Genomic DNA, 19961 nt, shown 5'->3' with positions numbered 1-19961 from the left:
TTTTACTTTATCTAGTATCCAAAATAATATCCGAGTTTTCAGTAAAGAGATGTCCACGTTTGCACAAACCAGTAACAGTTGAACCAAGTGACAGACTCTGCCTGGACGTGAGTCATTTTGTGTTCTTGAGGCTGCGGGGGAGATATGCACACCATTGCGCTAGAAGTCACGTGGGATCCTAGCATTTGCCATGAATAGGGCCTGAAGTGGAAGGTTTTGTACATTTCCTTTTAAACATTTCCAGATATTCCATCTGTCACGTTAGATGTGGCTTTACTCTCCCAGTCGTCTTCACAAGCCCTCACGACACCTGTGTGTCAGTGTTGTGACCAGGCTTTTTTTTTTTTTTTTTTTTTTAAGATTTAATTAATTTATTTATTTGAGAGTGTGAGCATGAATGCGGGGAGGGGTAGAGGGAGAAGGAGGGAACCAGAGGCCAGGCTCCACCCCAGAATCCTGGGATCATGACCTGAGCAGAAGGCAGACGCTTAACGACTGAGCCACCCAGGTGCCCTGTGACCATGACAGTGCTTTTGTTGTTGTGACCTCTTCTCTTTTCTCTGTCTCCACATGCAGCATCTGCTCACCTGCCTCAGCGTGTCACACCCATTTTTCCTTCCTGTGGGGCTTCATTCTGCTTTCGGGAGGTTTCTCTGTCCCTGGGCTCTTGCCCTGACTTTCCCAGTTTCCAGTACTCTCTCCCTGAGTCATAAGCTTTCTCTTTTCCCCACTCTCCCCAGCCTGTTCCCATCTCAGGCTCACTTCTCCCATTCTCTTCTCGAAAAAGAAACGAAGACCAAGATCCTTCCTTCACCCTGGCCAGTATTTATTTCCTGTCTTCTTAGTGGAGGCCCTGAGGCGACCTTCTTCCAGCAGACGGTGGTGTTGTCCCCTACCCAATACCTGAGTCAGGAACTCAAATTTCCCTTGTTCCTATGCCCATGCATCCCTGTCCCATCCTTGGGCTCTCAGAGTCACCCTCCCTGAACTCCTTCTGCCTCCCCTCACCGTACTCCACCCACACAGACTTCAAAACGACTGTACTTTTCATCCTCCTCACTCCTATCACACCTTATTTCCTGTCCAGTTTTTCAGAATTTATTTTTTAAGACATTGGCTCAAAGGTCAGCTCCTCCAGGCAGCCTTCCATGGTAGCCTTGCCCACCCTGGCCATGTGCAGTGTGGCTTAGGTCAGGGCCTGACTCCCCACCTGCCTGACTGCTTTAAGGATAGGAACTATGTGGAGGAATCCTCTCCCATATATTTTTTCTCTTGTGCTTGGCTTTCTCATTTCCATTTTGACTTTCACACCTTTACCATTGAAGTTATTAGCCCTTATTTTCAGTCTTCCTTTTTACTTGCATCCCTTCCTGTCTGGCCCCTTCCTGTTGTCAGTGCTCATTTTCTGAAACTCACCAGTGGCTCTCTCCTGAATCCCACTTAACACTCACACACATGTCTCATCTTGCAAGTCTTTAATCGAGACAACCAGGGGGAAGGAAAAATAATGAATTTCCAAGCTTTCTTTTATTCCTCCTTGGAATATTACACTGGAAATTGTTTTCTTGTAAAAACATGAGTTGGTATAAAACAGTAGTGCCTGTAGAGATTTTCAAATTTAAAAAAAGGGACTAAAGCTTCATGAATGATTGTGTTGAAAGTAATTTACTGAACAGTACCATCATTAGAGTTTTATAAATTGATGTCTTTTTCAGGACTATGTTAGGTGTTTTTTGGGGGGAGGACACTGTATCTGAGTACTTGTGATGATACTCTTTGGTCATTGTCAAAATCCTGACTGTCTCAGAAAGGTATGAAGAGGATTATTAGCTCATAAAGACCTTCAGAATACATTGCAAATGGAAACTGAAAATAAAAACCCATTTGTGCGTTTGTTTTTAAGATTTTATTTATTCATTTGACAGAGAGAGACGGTGAGAGGGAACACAAACGGGGAGTGGGAGAAGAAGAAGCAGGCTCCCTGCTGAGCAGGTAGCCAGATGCAGGGCTCAATCCTAGAACCCTCAAACCATGACCTGAGCTGAAGGCAGACGCTTAACAACGGAGCCACCCAGGCACTCCTAAAAGCCATTTAAAAAGCCCATTTAAAATGCCCACGTCCACTTTTATTAGGAAAATGGTCCAGGTTTCTTCAACCTAACAGCAAACCTAAGATGAGACCAGGGAAGGAAACAGTCCTATAAACAAACACCACATCCTCTTCTTTATGATGAACCAGGAGAAGACGTTTCTAGAAGGTGCTCTTCATAAGTGGCACTTCTGACTCGACCCACAACTTTCTCTTCAGAGCAAGGGAACATGATGGCCCTGTATGACCTTGTAGCTGCACCCTACCCTAGCAGAGATTTCTGCTGACCCCTCCCTCTTTGCCTCAAAGAGGAGAAAGAAAGGAAAACAGCAAAGCAAAGCAAAACAAACCTGTGCCCGTTCAGATGCTAGGAAGCTGAGCCCCATAGAAGAGGTTTGGGGAAATCAGTAGGCATGACACATTGGACCCAGCCTGAATTGTCTGTTCTGAAAGGTGAGGCTGCTTGATAACTCGTACCGCCCGCTTCATGGAGTTACTCTGGATCATAAGGAAGGGCTCCGTAAAAATGGCTTCAACAAAAGGTCCCAAAACTCACTTCTTGTCACTGTCTGTACCCTAGGATTGAACTACGCAAATTGCTGTGTATGCCCAGATGTTATGCCAACCTCTTCATAAAATTAAAAAATGACATCTGAAAATACTAGAGAAGAGACAGTTTATTTCATAGAAGTCTGTGGCTTGAAGTATGTGGTGTAGCTAATCTTATTCATAAAAGCGCTAAGAAAAATAAAATTCATTCCTTTTAATGCCTGATGCTTTAGTGTCCGTTGATTAGATGTCTTAAAATTATTTTGTGATAGAGCCATTCCTCCTGTGGCAACAGTGACCTAAACCCATACAGAGATTCTCTAAAGAAATCACATTGCATTGTGTTCATGGCTCAGTGTTCCCAGTGGAAAAATGCTCTAGGAAGTTAATTATTTAAAGGTTAGAAAGATAGAGAAATTGCCGTTTTTCACAGAATGACCTTTGTGGATCAGTTTTTTGAAAAGAATTTGCATCTCTTTCCAAACACGGATGAGAGCCTAATCCCCAATTTAAGCTGTGTAAACACTGAATTTTCAATCTGCTTGGAGAAAAAATAAAACCTGTTAACAACCAATGTAAAACCTGAATAGTACAGTAAAGTTATTGGTCGTTTCCCTTATGTAATAACTTGTGAGTTTCCTTCCAAAGAAAAAGGAAAACAAAGATATTTTTTTTTCTTAGTTTCTGTGCTATGAGTAAAACAAACATGGTAGAAAACAGACCATATTTATTAACACAGAAGCCTGTGGTGTCTCATTACCTATGGATGTAGCAATCTTCATGATGTCCTCCTGTATAGTTTTCCATTTTGTACGAAACACTATGACATACCTATGACTTTGAACACAAGAAGAAAACAGTTATTCAGCCCTCTTTTAGCACAGACTGTAAACTTGACCAATTATGGTGCTGATTTAAATAGTATTTCTAAATGCATCCATTCATAGCTAGCTGCACGTTTAGGTCATCTGAATAAAATGAGCAGAATTAGTAGTAGTAGTAGTAGGCTGTCAATTTATTCACAAGTGTTGGGGAAGCATTTACAAAATTTTCTACAGAGCTCATGATGGATTTTTTTTTTAAGATTTTATTTATTTATTTATTTATTTATTTATTTATTTATTTATTTATTTGACAGAGATCACGAGTAGGCAGAGAGGCAGGCAGGGGGGCGGAGCAGGCTCACCACTGAGCAGAGAGCCCGATGCGGGACTCGATCCCAGGACCCTAAGATCATGACCTGAGCCAAAGGCAGAGGCTTTAACCCACTGAGCCACCCAGGCACCCCATGGATTTTAATAACTTGGAATGCCCTTACATTTCCCAGAGAATTATGTGTGTAAGAGCTTGGAGCCCCTCCCGAGGAGAATGAAGTGGTGGCCATCTGCTCCATCCACGTGGGCAAAGCCCATTTCTGTCTTCTGCATGCCTGAAAGCTAGAGGGGACGAGGGTTGTGGCAGGTTTTTATCTGGTTTCACACACAAGGAAATGATTTAAAACCGCTTCATAAACTGCTGTAGAAATCAGCATTTCTGCTTTTTCCTGGACGTTTATTCCAGGTTGGAATTTGTCATCAGCTATTAACACTAACTTAGAGTCCAGACTGAATTATGTCAAAGATAGAATGATCTGAGAAGTACCAAAATCAAGTGTGAGCAGGGATCTTTTACACTCTCATTGATGTTCTGTGTTTCGAGAGTAATGTATACATCAGTTTTGTTTGTCGTTTTGCTTGTTTTCTTTGCCATAGGAGGAAAGAAAGGGTAGTAGCTTTTCTGATAGAATTCTGTGAACTTCTATTTTAGGAAGACTTGCTATAGGGCATATTGATCTAGTTTTCGCAGTCAACCTGAACCTGCCAAAATAAATATATAGGAAACTATTATGAAAATACCTCACTAAACTTTCCTAGTAATACAGTTTATCTACCAACTGCAAAACAAAGGTAAGTGTTGACATTAATGTCTTATCCTCACTGGCAAATGTTTTTCCCTTTGTCCCTGTAGTTTCTTTGTGTCTAAAAATCTGGAAACAACAGCCTTCTGATAAAAATATTTTGCTGGAATTAATCTAAATAATTGTGATGGCAGTAGTCAGCTCTTTATTTGATACAGCATAAAATAAAAACTATTAATAAGTTCTAACCAAATCATAGGCAGTAATTCGACCTCTACAGCCTATGGTAGGGAAGAGATTAGACTATTTTACAAGGCTAGTCTGAAACTATTGATTGGTTTTTATTTTTTTAAAGATTTTTATTTATTTATTTTGAGAGAGAGAGAGAGAGAGAGAGACAGAGTGAGAGAGAGCATGAGGGGGGAGGTCAGAGGGAGAAGCAGACTCCCCATGGAGCTGGGAGCCCAATGTGGGACTTGATCCCAGGACTCTGGGACCATGACCTGAGCCGAAGGCAGATGCCCAACCATCTGAGCCCCCCAGGTGCCCCTATTGATTTTTTTAAAAGCACACTCTTGTTCACAGACTACAAATCTGATGGGATTAAATCATTTGTGGTATTTTCTGAAAGTAGGTAGACTTTGTTCTCATTGTTTCTTTTCTGTCCCATCACTTTGTCTTTTCTCACAGAGGGTTAAACTGAGTCTGTTGGAAAATATATGAGCCTGACTAGAACCCAGCCTTGAAATTTTACCCTGAGGTTTAGCTGGTACTCATTATTTCCTTCAAAACCGTATTTTGTAGTAACTGAGGTAGACTTTCAGGAACGAAAGGTTATTTTATAGACTTTAGGTTACTGCAGTGTTTTTCTGGTTATCTTATGCTGCCTTGTTCTATTCAGAAAAGACTGGGGCATGGTTGATTCAAATAACCACCTAAGAGTTAAATGTTTTGTGTGGCCCCACTTCTCTGGTCAAATGTTGGGGCATTTCATTGATTTAAGTAGGTGTTACAGCTCATATAGAATGGCTCAATGTTTGGCAAGAAAGCATATATGGAAACTCTTGTCATGGCCAAATGTACAAGAATAAAGTAATTGGTTAACATAAAAGGAAATGATTTTGACAGATTTACACTCTTGGGGTGTGTTAGAAATCCATCAAGATTCAGGATTCCAGGCATTTTTATCTTGCAGTGGAAGAATCCACCACCACTGAAAGCAAAAGGGCCACTTTGTGTAAGTGAAATGATGCTGACACACCTACCTTTTTACTGTTGTGTCTTCTGCTCTGTTGTGATACAGATCTGATGGGTCTTGGAGGTCCTCTTCTCACTTTCTCCACTCTCTTTAGACTTAGATGAAGATCAACCCAAGGAAGAAAAGAAAGAATGCTACTATAATCTCAACGATGCCAGTCTCTGTGATAACGTGCTGGCCCCCAACGTCACCAAACAAGAGTGCTGCTGTACTTCCGGGGCCGGGTGGGGAGACAACTGTGAGATCTTCCCTTGCCCAGTGGTGGGGACTGGTAAGGACCAGCTGAGTGGTGTGTTCATAATTGGGTCTGGTCTTCTGCTGTCCAGGGCTTTGGCATGTTCTCATTTTGGTCTCTGCATTGAAGCCTCATAACAATGGCATTGCCTGCGACCTGCCGTAACAGAGCGGAGATGAGATCACCTTGCAGTACATTTCATTCAGGCCTGGAATCCTCACCCATCATCCTACCTCCAAATGAAATCTTAAACTTAACTTCAGTCCCATCACAGAATACACTATTACAATGAGGTCCCATAGGGTATTTTGGCAGAAAGGTGACTCAGTTTTATTACATTTTTTAAAAACCAGTCTTTTTTGCTAAAACTGACACCGCATTATCTGTAACTAGAGCTTGCGTATTTAGACTAAGATCTTGCCTGAATGGAATCTTACTAAACCTTTAAAACACTAGAAACCACAGTAAGGGAGAAGGAAGTTATCACATCAGCCAAAATGTAGGTAAATCAAAAGTGCATGAGCTCGGGGAGTTTTTTAAAGTTACTGGTAAACTTATAAAGCCATTAGATTTATTTGCCCCTACTGTGTAATTTTGGAGATTGTGCCCGAATTAGATGACAAGATTTGCCTTAAAGTTACTGAGAAAGAAAAACTGAGTTTAAAACACAAATTAATGGAGGATATTCTTTTTTTTTTCTTCTTTTAACCCATTTGTTTGTTTGTTTGTTTGTTTGTTTGTTTTGGGTCTCTCCTGAACTCAGCTGAATTCACCGAAATGTGTCCTAGAGGGAAAGGTTTTGTCCCCAGTGGAGAATCCTCTTACGAGACGGGTGGTGAGAGCTATAAAGGTCAGAATCAAACAGAAGCGGATTTGCAACACATGTGCATCTCATCATTCAAGTAAAATCATGGCTTGGGTTTGACAGAATTAGAGTTCTTCTAATCATGGAAAATTATTAGAAAGTCTTTAATTCTTCTATTGGAGGGCCCCTACAGACTCCAGGCAGAGGTCTGTCTTGGGATTTAGAAAACAGGACTGTTGGCCTTGGGATGTCCTGTTAACCTGCTGAGTCTCCATCTCTTCCTATCTGAGGTAGGAGTAATGTCTCCGAGGTTTATTGTGAGAATTAAATGAGGTAACATACTAAAAATACTTAACACAAAATTCTGTACCTACGGGGTACTTTTATAAATTTATTCTTTTATTCCAGAGATATGTGAGAAATAATATCATTTAAAACCGTGTAATTTTGACTGCCATTCTGTTGGTCTGTGTGGTTATCAACAAAGTTAAGATTCTTGCCCTTTTTAGAACTCATCCCACTATGGCTAAGAGACTTTTTACCAAAGGCTACAGATTCCTCATAAGGAATAGAAAAGAAGAAAACTAAAGTAGATGTGTTTTCTATATTTAATGCTATTAGTCTATAACTCTAAAATAAATGCACAGCCTTTTTGGCAAAATTTAAACCATATGTATGAATATTTCCTTGGTAACCACTCACTTTTGACATTTCCATGATAGAGGTATTATTGACATCTTATATACAATGTGGGTTCCCCCCCCTTTACATTTTAAGATTGAAAACTGCTAAGTGTCTGGAATATAGACTAAACATTTTTATTGTCCTTCCGTTGTTGAGAATAGTGTCTTAATGATAGTCAGTAGCTGGGTAAGAAATTCCATATGTTTTTTTAAATCTTTTTATGATTTAGTCCAATCAAATAACAAGACTTGGTTTGCAATATGTGTTTAACGGTTTTCAAGTTCACAAATATCCTACTTTGTTTTTGCAGGGATATAGTTAAATCTCACTTCATATTGTGGAACAGAGCCCTGATTTTACCATAAAGTCACCCTCTCTCATATAAAAATAAGTTCCTCCTCACCCTGTCTTAGCAGTGCTGTAAATGGTTGGAATATTAGTTGCAGATCCAAACAGCCATGTATTATGGACTTGACTTTGCCATTTTCCAGCTGTGTAACTTTGAGTGATTCATCTTTGGAGCCTATGATTTCTTTTTTTTTCTTTTTTTTTTTTTAAAGATTTTATTTATTTATTTGACAAAGAGAGAGATCACAAGTAGGCAGAGAGGCAGGCAGAGAGAGAGGGGGAAACAGGCTCCCTGATGAGCAGAGAGCCCGATGTGGGGCTCAATCCCAGGACCCTGAGATTGTGACCTGAGCCAAAGGCAGAGGCTTTAACCCACTGAGCCACCCAGGCGCCCCATCCTATGATTTCTTTTTAATGAGATGGCATTTGCTCTAAAATGCTAGAACTGATGATAATAATAATAGCAATGAAAGTAAGGGATACTAGTTTATGAGAGTCTGTGGATTCTTCTACATGGATTTTCTCATTCAGTTGTTTGAGTCCTATCAGGCAGATGTTCCTGTTGTCTCCAACTTAGCACTGAGTAAACTGAGGTTTGCAGATGGCGAGCACTATAAATTCTGTGGAGGAGTGGGCCTGCCACCCCCCTTAGCAACTTGTGCTTTTCTTAGCTGGTCATTATCACCAAGAAAGAAGCCTCATTGAGTCCCATCAAACTCTCCTTGGGAGTGTTCTTCGCCTCAACTAGTTAATGGGCCAAAATATACATTTATAGAAGCCACTTTTCTTAAAAGGTATATTCTTATGAAAATATCGTTGGTTGCATTGTGAAATCCATAGGTTATTTCATCAAATAGGAGGTAGCAACCCAGAGATGGTCTTTACAAGAAGACCTTCTGCTCTAATGTTTTGGACATTGTTCTATAGGTATCACAGAGTCTGTCTCCACATCTGTGAGTTAGGTCTTTAAGAATTTTCTTAAAATTTTATTCTAAATTTCTGAAAACTTTTCTAAAAATTTTTCTAAAAATTAGTTCTTAAAACTATGATAAATTCTGAAAACCTTAAGAATTTTCTGTTGTTGTATCTGAAGATTCTTTGGGCTATGAATACCATAATATCTAACTTGAAACCCCATATCAGTTAGACTTTTCTTTTTAACTGAAAGACCTAAGCTAACTGTTCTCTTTCTCCATTTCCCCCCCCCCCCACAGATGCAGATGAATGCATGCTCTTTGGGCAAGAAATCTGTAAAAATGGCTTCTGTCTGAACACTCAGCCTGGTTACGAATGCTACTGTAAGCAGGGGACATACTATGATCCCGTCAAACTGCAGTGCTTTGGTAAGTGTGAAGAAGCCACATTGTGCTGTGAAAATACACAGATGGAGAAAGATAAGTAAACGCTGTGTAGTAAAAACAGCTCCCTAGCATCTGAGTCACATGTCGGAAAGATCTTCAAATGTTTTACGGATCTTTTTCTTGAGCGAGATTTAAGAAAATAAAAAACCTCCATACTCTTATTTGAACAGATTTCAAGCAAAGAGTTAATATTCAATGTGGAATTATAATTCAGATCACTGGTTTAACCAAAGTGTTCTTTTGGTCTGGGGAGCCTCCTGTTTCATCACTCAAACCATGCAAGTGAAAGTCATTTTTAAATACTGACCCAGACTTTAAGACTTAAGCAGAAAACCATATACACTAGGCAGAAAAAACATAGCAAAAAGGAAATAATTTTAAAGCTATCATAGACATTTTATCTTGAATTTCGAAGCATATCCTGTTCCTAAATGTTTTCTTTCTTTCTTTAATGTCAGCAGCAGCATGGCACAATTATTTTTCCAATCGATACAACTTAATATTTTTATAGTCAGAGCTATTCTGTCTTGGATGATGATGTGTAGTTACTGAACGTGTGGCAGCTCCTGGAATCTGGACGAAAGTTAGCAGTGTGTAAAGTTTCGGACGTGTATGAGGTACAACTGATTGCTGATTGTCTTTAATAATTTTTTTTCTCTTAAGATTTGGATGAATGTCAGGACCCCAGTAGTTGTATTGATGGCCAGTGCGTTAACACAGAAGGCTCTTATAACTGCTTCTGTACCCACCCAATGGTCCTGGATGCTTCAGAGAAAAGGTGTATACCCCCAACGGAGTCGCACGGTACGTTTGGATCTGAGATGCAAGTCCGTCCCAGTAAATCTCACTGTTTATCCCCGGGGAGTTGATACACTACTCGTAATTGGCATAATTGATCTATCCATCATCACTGTCAGGAGCAACCTTGGATGACTTCAGTTGAAAGGCAGGAAGTTTGGAATTGAGTACTTGAGCGGGAAGTGTCACTAGGCCAGGCTTTGGTGGATGAATTGGGTGAGAAAGCATGAATCTGCAAAGTGTTATGTAGAAAGAATTGGTAGGATCTGACAGAAGCGTGGGTGTAAAAAAAAAAAAAAAGGAAAGAGTGGAAAATCAGAAGTGCTTTAGGATTATGGAGTGTAGAAGGGAGACAGTGCGGTGCTTTCTAGAATGATGGGAAGCTGCAGAGGGAGGGGTTTAATTGGAACATGATGGGCAGGTTGAATTACAGCGGATGGAAAGACACCCGGTGGGAGATGACAGAGGTTAGATCCATGGAAAGACCAGACCGGCTTCAGAATTGTACTTGGAGGGACGCCTGGGTGGCTCAGTTGGTTAAGCAGCTGCCTTCGGCTCAGGTCATGATCCCAGCGTCCTGGGATCGAGTCCCACATCCGGCTCCTTGCTCTGCAGGGAGCCTGCTTCTCCCTCTGCCTCTGCCTGCCATTCTGTCTGCCTGTGCTCGCTCTCTCTCTCTCTCTCATAAATAAATATAATCTTAAAAAAAAAAAAAAAAAAAAAAAGAATTGTACTTGGAAGTCACTCTCAGAAATAGAGATGGAAACTTTGAGACTCACTGGCTTCCACCACACTGTTTATGAAATAGGAATAACAGTGCGATTGTCATGGAACCATGTTTTCCCTTTCAGAACAAATAGAAGAAACTGATGTCTACCAGGACCTGTGCTGGGAACATCTGAGCGAGGAGTATGTGTGTAGCCGGCCTCTCGTTGGCAAGCAGACGACTTACACGGAGTGCTGCTGCTTGTATGGCGAGGCCTGGGGTATGCAGTGCGCGCTCTGCCCCATGAAGGATTCAGGTGAGCCCGGAGGCAGCTCCTTCTGCTGGAGTTCCTCTCTCCTCCTTTGGAGCCTGGCGATCCTTTCCCTTCTCTATCTTCAGCTTCGCTCCTGATTCCTTACTTTCATCAGAGCTGTGGTGTGGGACGTGTGCTCCAGTCCAGACCCCGCCATGAATTTTTGAAATCCATTCTGTTTCACCGAAGAATGACACATGACCCCAAAGAAACATCGCGCAACTTAGCAGTTGGTGACATACATCTTGGGAATTTATATTTCCTGACACTTCCTTTTCTTCCTACAGTCTTTCTCATTTCTAACAGTGCCTACTCAGAGCAAAAAAGTGTTCGAGACTGTAGACAATCTTTGTAGGGCAAAGTCCTGGTTTTTATGTCAGCCTCTTGGTGAGAGGGACCAAAAAAAGGGTTAGAATAACAAAGGAAGAGAGTAGAAAGTAAGTGAAAATGTATTTCAACCAATGGCCTTTGATTTCCAGGGTTAGATCAGAGGATAAACCTTTGGCCATATGGAAAATGCAACAGCTAGGCTCCGCGTTTATTCCCTCTCCTTGCTCTGGGGGAGGACCTGGCGGTTCTGACTCTGGGTGGTCTGGTGACTGCCGACTTGTGCACTGACTACGTACTTCTCTCCTTACCTCTGCAGCCACTTCCTGCTCTTTAAAGGAAAGTCCGTGAGAGTGTTGGTGTATCATTTTGTCTTTGGCTATGAAATCCATTTGTTAAAGCTGGAAAGATAATGTGTGTGTGGGTATAAAGTGAAGGAGTGTGTCATGAAAACATTCTCAGAATAGTCAAGAGGAAAAACATTTCCCAAAAAGAGGAAATGCATTTGTTTTCAGTTCATTAGAATGCAACTTTCAAGCTATTTTGTAGCTTTTCAAATTGGCAATAACCTAAAACCAGTGTAGCATAAAAAAGAAAGTGATTTGAAATGCCATAAAAGGAAAGGACTTGCAAAGGATAAAGAGCAAAGACATAAAGAAATCGATGGTGATAGTAGCCCAGGACTAGAAAGAGGATGGGTAGGGGCGCCTGGGTGGCTTAGTTGGTTAAGCATCTACCTTCCGCTCAGGTCATGATCTCAGGGTCCTGGGATCAGGCCCCGCATCAGGCTCCCTGCTCAGCAGGGAGCCTGCTTCTCCCTCTCCCTCTGCCTGCCTCTCTGCCTACTTGTGCTCTCTCTATCTCTCTCAAATAAATAAATAAAATCTTAAAAAAAAAAAAAAAAAGGTAAGAAAGAGGATGGGTTCTAGGGCCAGAGAGTCTCGGTTGGGGATCCAGAATGGCCCATTGAGAAAAACAACCTCACCCAGCACAGCTCATTTGTGATACAGCAGCGCCTATGTCTCCCTTGTTGGGTTGTTGAGGGTGGGGAAGGCGCAGGCAGGGCAGGAACACAGGGAAGGCTGTAATTGTTAGCATTACTGTGGCCTCCCCTCCCGGAGGCAGATGCCCACGGAGAGGAGAGTGACAGCCGTAGGAGGCTTGAGACATCTCACGTTGCTGATACCTCAGATCATTTTACTTAGCCTGTGGTTTTTGCTGTTTAATTTTTTTTCAAAAATAGCATATACCCCTTCTGAAGAAATAATTGAAGAAGGTATTCTGTCCCTCTCCACCTACTGCACCACAACTGAATTCCACTCCTCCTTATCGATATTCATTCTTAATAGTTGTTTTTTTTTAATCAATACCTTTTTTCCTACACATTAATTATTGTTATATAGCTGCATTTATATTCGTATTTTTTAAAGATTTATTTGAGAGAGAGAAAGCAAGCGAGCGAGCACGGACAGAGGGAGAGAAGCTTCAAGCAGACTCCCTACTGAGCAGGGCTTGAAGACGTGGGGATAGAGCTCACCACCCATGAGACCATGACTCTGAGATCATGGCCTGAGCCAAAACCACAAGTCAGACACTTGACCAACAGAGCCACTCAGGCACCTGTGTGTTTAAGAGCATTATTTAAAACTGAATTCTGTATCATCCATAACACACACTTTGTTTTTTTGTTTTATTCTTCAGCATCTCTGAAATTGGGGCTATCGTACAAATGACAGCATCAAACAATGGCCACGAGCCTTTTTTTTTTCCCATGTTTTAATGTCTGCTCTATCACAATGCTTGTTACAATCTGGGGTATCTGAGAACCGCTGAAAGATGGTAACTCTTACATGGCTACACAGATTGTTTTATGGATGTGCGAGGTTTTCTTTCAAGTCACCTCCCGCCCTGGACATTGGGGTCGTTTGTTCCTCTCACCTCTTGCCACGATCTCGATTTTCCTCTTATAAATCCAGCTGCAGGGAACCTTCATATGTGCGTCTTATATATACCTGCGGGAGAAAATTCCTGCAAATGAAAATGCTGGGTCAGGAAGTATGTGCACTTTATATTTACTGTATTACTCTGAACTTATTGTGCAAATTTGCACTCAACTTGACAGCATTTGAAATGACTCTTTCCTCATACCCTTCTACCACTGGGTATTTGCAGTCTTGAGAACTGTTTTGTTGTTGTTGTTGTTGTTGTTTTTAAATAAAGACATTATTTATTTATTTGACACAGAGAGAGATCGTAAGTGGGCAGAGAGACAGGCAGAGAGAGAGGGGGGAAGCAGGCTCCACACTGAGCAGAGAGCCCGACACGGGGCTTGATCCCAGGACCCTGAGACCATGACCTGAGCCGAGGGCAGAGGCTTAACCCACTGAGCCACCCAGGTGCCCCTTAGAACTGTTTTTATCAGATGGGTGAGAAGAGTATCTTACATGCGTCTCACTTATTTCTAGGGAATTAGATCATCTTTTTCATGTTTTTCCCATCTTTCATGTTCAAATGATAGGCATTTCTTTGTCAGTGAACTGTTTATCACATCCTTTGCCCATTTTTTTTTTTCTTGGACTTGGTGTCTTTTTCTTATTAATTTGTAAGAGCTTTGTGCATATTCTGTTCACAAACCAACATTTGGGTTATGGTATGTGTGCTTGTCTTTCTGCAAACTCCTTTATGGAGATTCTGCACATATTTCCATTTTCTTCTGTCCCTGTTTGGCTCCTGTGATATTAACTAGTTACTGCATATAAATCTGACAAGCCGTGCCTTTGAAAATCAAATTTAATTGACATAGCTTTTGGAAGAATAGTCAGGTATGTTGCGGTTAGGAATTAATCTTAGAATATTGTATCAGTTATTTTTAACTAAGGCTAAACACTTTTTTTAAAAATTTTTATTAACATATAATGTATTATTAGCCTCAGGGGTACAGGTCTGTAAATCACCAGGTTTACATTTCATAGCACTCACCATAGCACTCCCCCTCCCCAATGTCCATAACCCCAACCAGCCTCTCCCTATGCCCCTTCCCCCAGCAACCCTCAGTTTGTTTTGTGAGATTAAGAGTCTCTTATGGAAGACTAAACACATTTTAAATGTAAATTTGAACGAATATGTGTGAACAAATACATAGTGTATAACATTTTTAGGAGGGTATGGGGTATCAGGAAAAGAATGGTACCCATTGGCAAATTTAAAAAATAATTAGCATTGCTAATTATAATAGCATTATATAATTATAATAACTAGCATTGCCACACTCTTAATTTATATATGTATAGTACAGTACTTAGGATAAATTCTCCAAAAAGAATCTCTAGCCTATAGTCCACCAAATCAGTGGTTTTCAATCTTTTATTGTTTAAACATTGGTAATTTTTTGTCCACTGAATTATTTTAAGATGCAGCATATAAATTCATTAACCTCAAAGATGCTGGGGGAACTGACTGGGAGAATAGCTACTTAGGCTCTTGAGGTATCTGTGAAGAACCCCAGGGTTCCAGAGAACACATACTGAAAACTGTTGTTCTAAACGGTTTAGTCGGGAGGACAGGAGTAAGTTAAGCAGCCCACAAGGAGTATTTCTGTTATATCCCTACGATTATGGTCTTAGGCCCCACTTAGGAGTCACTCATTCTGAATCCACAGAGAAGGTCCACAGCGAAATTAAAGAGGTTTCCCCGCGGTCCCCTGACCAGCCTGCACTGCCTGCATTAGCCCCTGACATTCCGGTTGTACCTACAGCAGACCATCTCCTGCTGGGTGTTCCTGCTGGAATAGAGTCCCTGAGGGGAGCCAGGGCACAGCGATCAGCACAGGCTCTGCCTTTGACTCCTGCTTGCGCAACTTCTTATCTACAGGACCTTGTTACTTGGTCACTCTGTGCCTCTGTTTCCTCATGTGGAAATAATTTCACCTACCTCAGCGCTGTTTTAAGAATTGAGTAAGTTAATACAGGAACACCTAGAGGAGTCTTTGACAAGCCGGAAGATAGTAGCAGCTGTTGCTACTTACTGCTGAGTGACTCAGGTCAGATGCATTTTTCAAATGTACCTGAAATCGGAGGGTCTTATAAAATATACAGTTATCTAAGAGCGTCTGGGCATGAATGAAGGATAGACAAATGCAGAAGTAATTGTCCTCGTAGAAGACTTGCTTTTCGAGACAGCTGCTTCATAAATATCAGTGGGCGTGCCAATTACCTGTACATCTTATAAAAACCAGATTCTGGTTTTTAGATGCGAAGAGGTGAGCAGGGCTCGGCATTTCTAGCACGTCCCAAGATGACGCAGATGCCGCTGGTCCTCAGACCAGCACACAAGATGTTCGAAAGACATCTAAGGGCATCTACCTTGATTTTGTTAAAAACCAACTTTAAAGCTGTTACCAATTCTCCAACGAGGAAACAAAGAATGTGTGATTTTCAAACACATTTCCTCATCATTTCTGTCACTGAATCTTTTAAATATGTTGTTCATGGATATCCTGAGAGCCGAAAAGGACCACATCGTCTGTGTGTTAGTATAAGCACTGGATTCATCCCAGCCTCTCAGGCACTGAACCGTCCAGTTTCCCTAGGAGCTCAGCACTGCTTCGGGGAACAATTAGTTACTGATGGAAACAGTGCCGGGGAACTTGAGGAATAAATCGCAGCTTGTCATCAGCCTCGAGCATTAAAGTGCGGTGTAAAGTAAAGCCTTGGCTCCGGAGCGGGCTTTCACACTTCTGGTCCAACAGGTCACGGGCACTAATTCTTGCTAAGGCAGCAGCTCTGTCTGAGAATACTGGTCGTTGGAGAGGGTAGGAGGGGCTGGTTCAGTAGCGTTCTCTGAAGTTCGATGGCATCTTGAGGATTGGTACCACATGCCGGGGACAGGAGTGGAGGGGGACACATTGTGTCCGGGCAACTTTACATGAGGAGAATTGCAGAGTCGTATAATTCAGTACGTTCCTGGGGCCACTTGGGTTCCCGTCTTCATCCTCTACTAGATGGAGGCCAGACACCAGGCATTAGCCGAGGTTCCGGATGATTGAGGGTGACCCTGCAGGTGGGACAGCGCTTAGTCTGTGGACGGCATCGTGTGCCTTCAGCCTTCCCATCCTAGTCTGGAGGCCTCTCTTCCCTCATTCCCACTCCTGCCTCTTCTTCTCCTTTCCCTCTCCATACCTTTGGGTGCTGCCTGCTTTTAAAATGTTTGAGGAGAGGGGGCCTGAACTGCTTTGGGAGGACCCGCAAGTTTGATTTCTTTATCATGATGTCTTATTCCAGACTCTGGGAGAAAAAAACACAGTTTGGAAAACGAAGTCAGGGAAAACTGTTTTACCCACATCATTAATAGGACTGGGAGAAACTGCAGCTTCAGATCCAGGGGATAAGGTTAGCCAAATGAGAGCCGGTGTCAGAGTCATCAGCTCTGCGTCAGTCTAGCACACTGCTGCGAGTAACAACAATATATATTTTACGAATTAAGGGACTAAAGCAAGGCAGTAATTCTTGGTAAGTAAAACTTGGTGATGCCTTGCATTTATCTAAAATGAATTTTTAATATTTTTATTGCTGTTCTTAAAAGCATAAACTTGAATTTTCTGGAAAATGTACCTATGAATTGCAAGATATATGGGATGCTGTTATCGCATGGAAATAAAAACCCATTAACCCACATGTGAAAGAAAATTAGACACACTTGGATACTGGAATCTAAAATACCCAGGGCTGCAGAACTTGAGTGGCTCAGTCATTAAGCGTCTTGACTCTTGATTTTAGCTCAGGTCATGATCTCAGGGCCCTGGGATCAAGAACCATGGGGGAGGGGAGGGGGCCCCCTCTGTGCTCAGTGGGGAGTTAAGAATTGAGAATTCTCTTCCTCAGGTCCTCCGCCTGCTCAGGCTAGAGTGTTTGCATGTGCACACGCACGTGCTCTCTCACTCTCAAATAAATCTTAAAAATAATAATAAAATGCCCAGGGGTCCCAATGTCTATGGCTATCTCATTAAAATAATTAGGCTTCTGTTAAATAAATTATCAAAATAATTAGACGCATCCTAAGTAAATTGAAGATAAAGACTTAAAGTCCTGACCTAAAACTGAAGAAATTTTGATGGGACACTTTAGTGTGTTCGGAGAGTGCCACCTATGGGTAGTATGGTGTACTGCACTACAGGTGTTGGACCCTCTGAAGAATTCTTAACGCCTAACGTCAGGTGTGGAAAGGTGAGAGTAATTTAAAAATAAATAAATAAATAAATCTCTAAGGAAACTAGTGCTGCAAAAGAGATGGGAAAATGTTAAAACAGTTTTGTAAAATACTAATATTAATCAAAATGAGAGGAATGGTCCTCTCAGTTTTTCTGAGAGAACAGTGGGGAGATAAAAATGTAGAGATACATTTGGTGCAGAAATTCTAGTTCTGGGGATACTAATCATGCTTCTACTTGAGTGCTGGGGGTGGGGGAAATGTAGTCATTACAGCATAAGAAAAATTTGAAATCAATTCTGTCATTGGGGAATTTTTAAACTATGATATGCAAGGTATAATTAGGAATAAAAACTGTGGTTGAAAAGCCATCTTAAATTATTTATAGTTTACCTGTTTTCAGTTTTAGTTAAATTACTTACATATTTCTTCCTTCGTTTCATTATTTATTACACACCTGGATGCACTAGCCAACAAATTTTGGAACAGGTATACAGTTTGCCTTTTACATGAAGTATAAATTTTAATTCTGTAAAACTAACATACTATACAATTATCTTACTAAATTAGAAGAGTTTTTTCCTAAATGTTGTCTCATCCTAATGTGTACGTGATACCCTTATTTAATAAATTCTCCATTTGCTGCAACACCAATTTTTTTTAACACGTCCTGATAGCTAACCTACCCCCAATTTTTTCATATGGTTTTGCAAAAGGGAAAGACTTTGGAATCTGATTCTGAACAACTGAGCTGGTGATTTCTTCCATATCCATGTCCGGTTCTTACATATTCGCAAATATCTCTGTGTAAGAAGTTTCATAATACCCTTGGAGGTGTGAAGGAAGGCAGGGATTTGAGTCATGGACTGAACTTGAAAAAATATCGTAACTGGGCAGTGGTTCCAAAGGTCCTTTCAGCAGTCATGGCTTAAAGCCTTTTCCAAGAAACATGTTTCCAAAGAATGTTAATAATAACTTTGGAACATCCTCCAACCGAGGCACAGTGAGTGGTCACTGCCTTCGGCTGAGGCAGCCCAGGGATCTCGTTCTCTTTCTGGCACTGCTTCAGTCGGCTGCTCTGGACAAGTTACTTTAGTTTCCTTTATCCAAAGTGGAGAACTCTTGTGAGGGGATATGGTAATTAATACTCTTGGAGTACAAAAGCATTGATCATTTTTGATCAGAGATCCTGAATATGATGATTAAAGGAAGCATAGCTGTTAATAAATTATAGTGGAGCATTGAAGTCACCCTGGAAAGATATAAAAGGCCTCCTAAATTCTGGCTACTAAACCTGCACACATAATGTCTGCCGTAGTTACGTAGAGCAGTAAGTGGTCCCATTCCCGGGGATGTAATCCTTGGTATCTGTGGAACTAGGTTGAATGGGATACTGTAGGGCATGGTAAGTGAGCAATTTATGTTTCTTATGGAAAAGATGTATTTACTTCCTCTTACGCCTTCTAGAAAGGAGTAAAAATGCTTTTCTTCCTATAAGAGGACTGTTGCAATATAAAATTTAGTAGCAAATTAGGCAGACATAGCTTTGTGATGTAATCATTATGTCAGTTTTCTTGCTTGTCAAATGGCAGCAGCAACAATAGGTCGTCCGAGGGTTAAATGTGATAAATGTATGGGAGATGCTTGGATCACAGGAAATGCTCTGTAGATGTTAGCAAATCAAATCTTGTTCCAGGAAATGAGTTGAGCTAATGCTTCTCCCCACTGCTACCTTTTATTCGGTGCTAGAAGTCTTCTTTGAAAGGAGGCAAGAATTAAAGACAATGAAAAATTGGAAGAGTGTTTGGGGACTCACAGAGTCAAAGGGCTCGGTGAATCCCAAGAGACACTGCTCCTTTCATGCCCTTCCAGTCTCCAAAGCTAAGACTATGTAAGCTAAGGGAGGCTTTGTGGCTGGAAAGGCTCATTTAATGTTGGCTTTTAAATGAACATTCAGTGTGTTCAATGTATCAATTTTTTTAGTAAAAAAGCAAAATAATGTTAGAACCTAGATTTTCCTGAGAATTTATACATTTTGCCCTGCTCCTTATAAGTCCATTATGTTTATAATAAGATCAAGCTTTATTTTCTGATGAACCTTTAAATAAATCAAGGAAGAAATAAAACTTTCCTTTAGAGTGACTTCTATATCGAAATTGTGTTAACTCTCTTAACACCTTGGTCTCCGTTTATAAGTTTTATCTATTTGATTTTCTCTCCAGCACTTTATATATACTGGAAAGGGTAGCCCACAATCCTAATCAGCATTTTCTTCTTAAGGGCTGAAGCAGCTTTTATAAATCTAATAAATGAAACTTAAAATGACAAATTTAATTTTTAATAAGTTTAAATCCTGTTTACCAACGTAATCAAGTTCTCTCAATTCT

The 19961-nt window shown here is 41.0% G+C and overlaps 1 protein-coding gene across 11 annotated transcripts in view; it reads left to right on the top strand.

Annotated features, from left to right (window-relative positions):
* Positions 1-19961, top strand: part of LTBP1 (latent transforming growth factor beta binding protein 1) — a 398263-nt gene that overhangs the window by 359420 nt on the left and 18882 nt on the right. For all 11 annotated transcript variants that reach the window (XM_032881895.1, XM_032881898.1, XM_032881896.1 and 8 more), the window contains 5 exons: positions 5888-6064; positions 6792-6878; positions 9080-9208; positions 9890-10030; positions 10876-11046. In XM_032881895.1, coding sequence (XP_032737786.1) covers positions 5888-6064; positions 6792-6878; positions 9080-9208; positions 9890-10030; positions 10876-11046 — 705 coding nt within the window. The remainder of the gene's footprint in view (positions 1-5887; positions 6065-6791; positions 6879-9079; positions 9209-9889; positions 10031-10875; positions 11047-19961) is intronic.

The sequence above is a fragment of the Lontra canadensis genome, unplaced genomic scaffold (genome assembly GCF_010015895.1).
Source record: "Lontra canadensis isolate GAN:19392208 unplaced genomic scaffold, GSC_riverotter_1.0 scaffold78, whole genome shotgun sequence".
Classification (NCBI taxonomy): domain Eukaryota; kingdom Metazoa; phylum Chordata; class Mammalia; order Carnivora; family Mustelidae; genus Lontra; species Lontra canadensis.
This window is presented reverse-complemented; position numbering and strand designations above follow the sequence as displayed.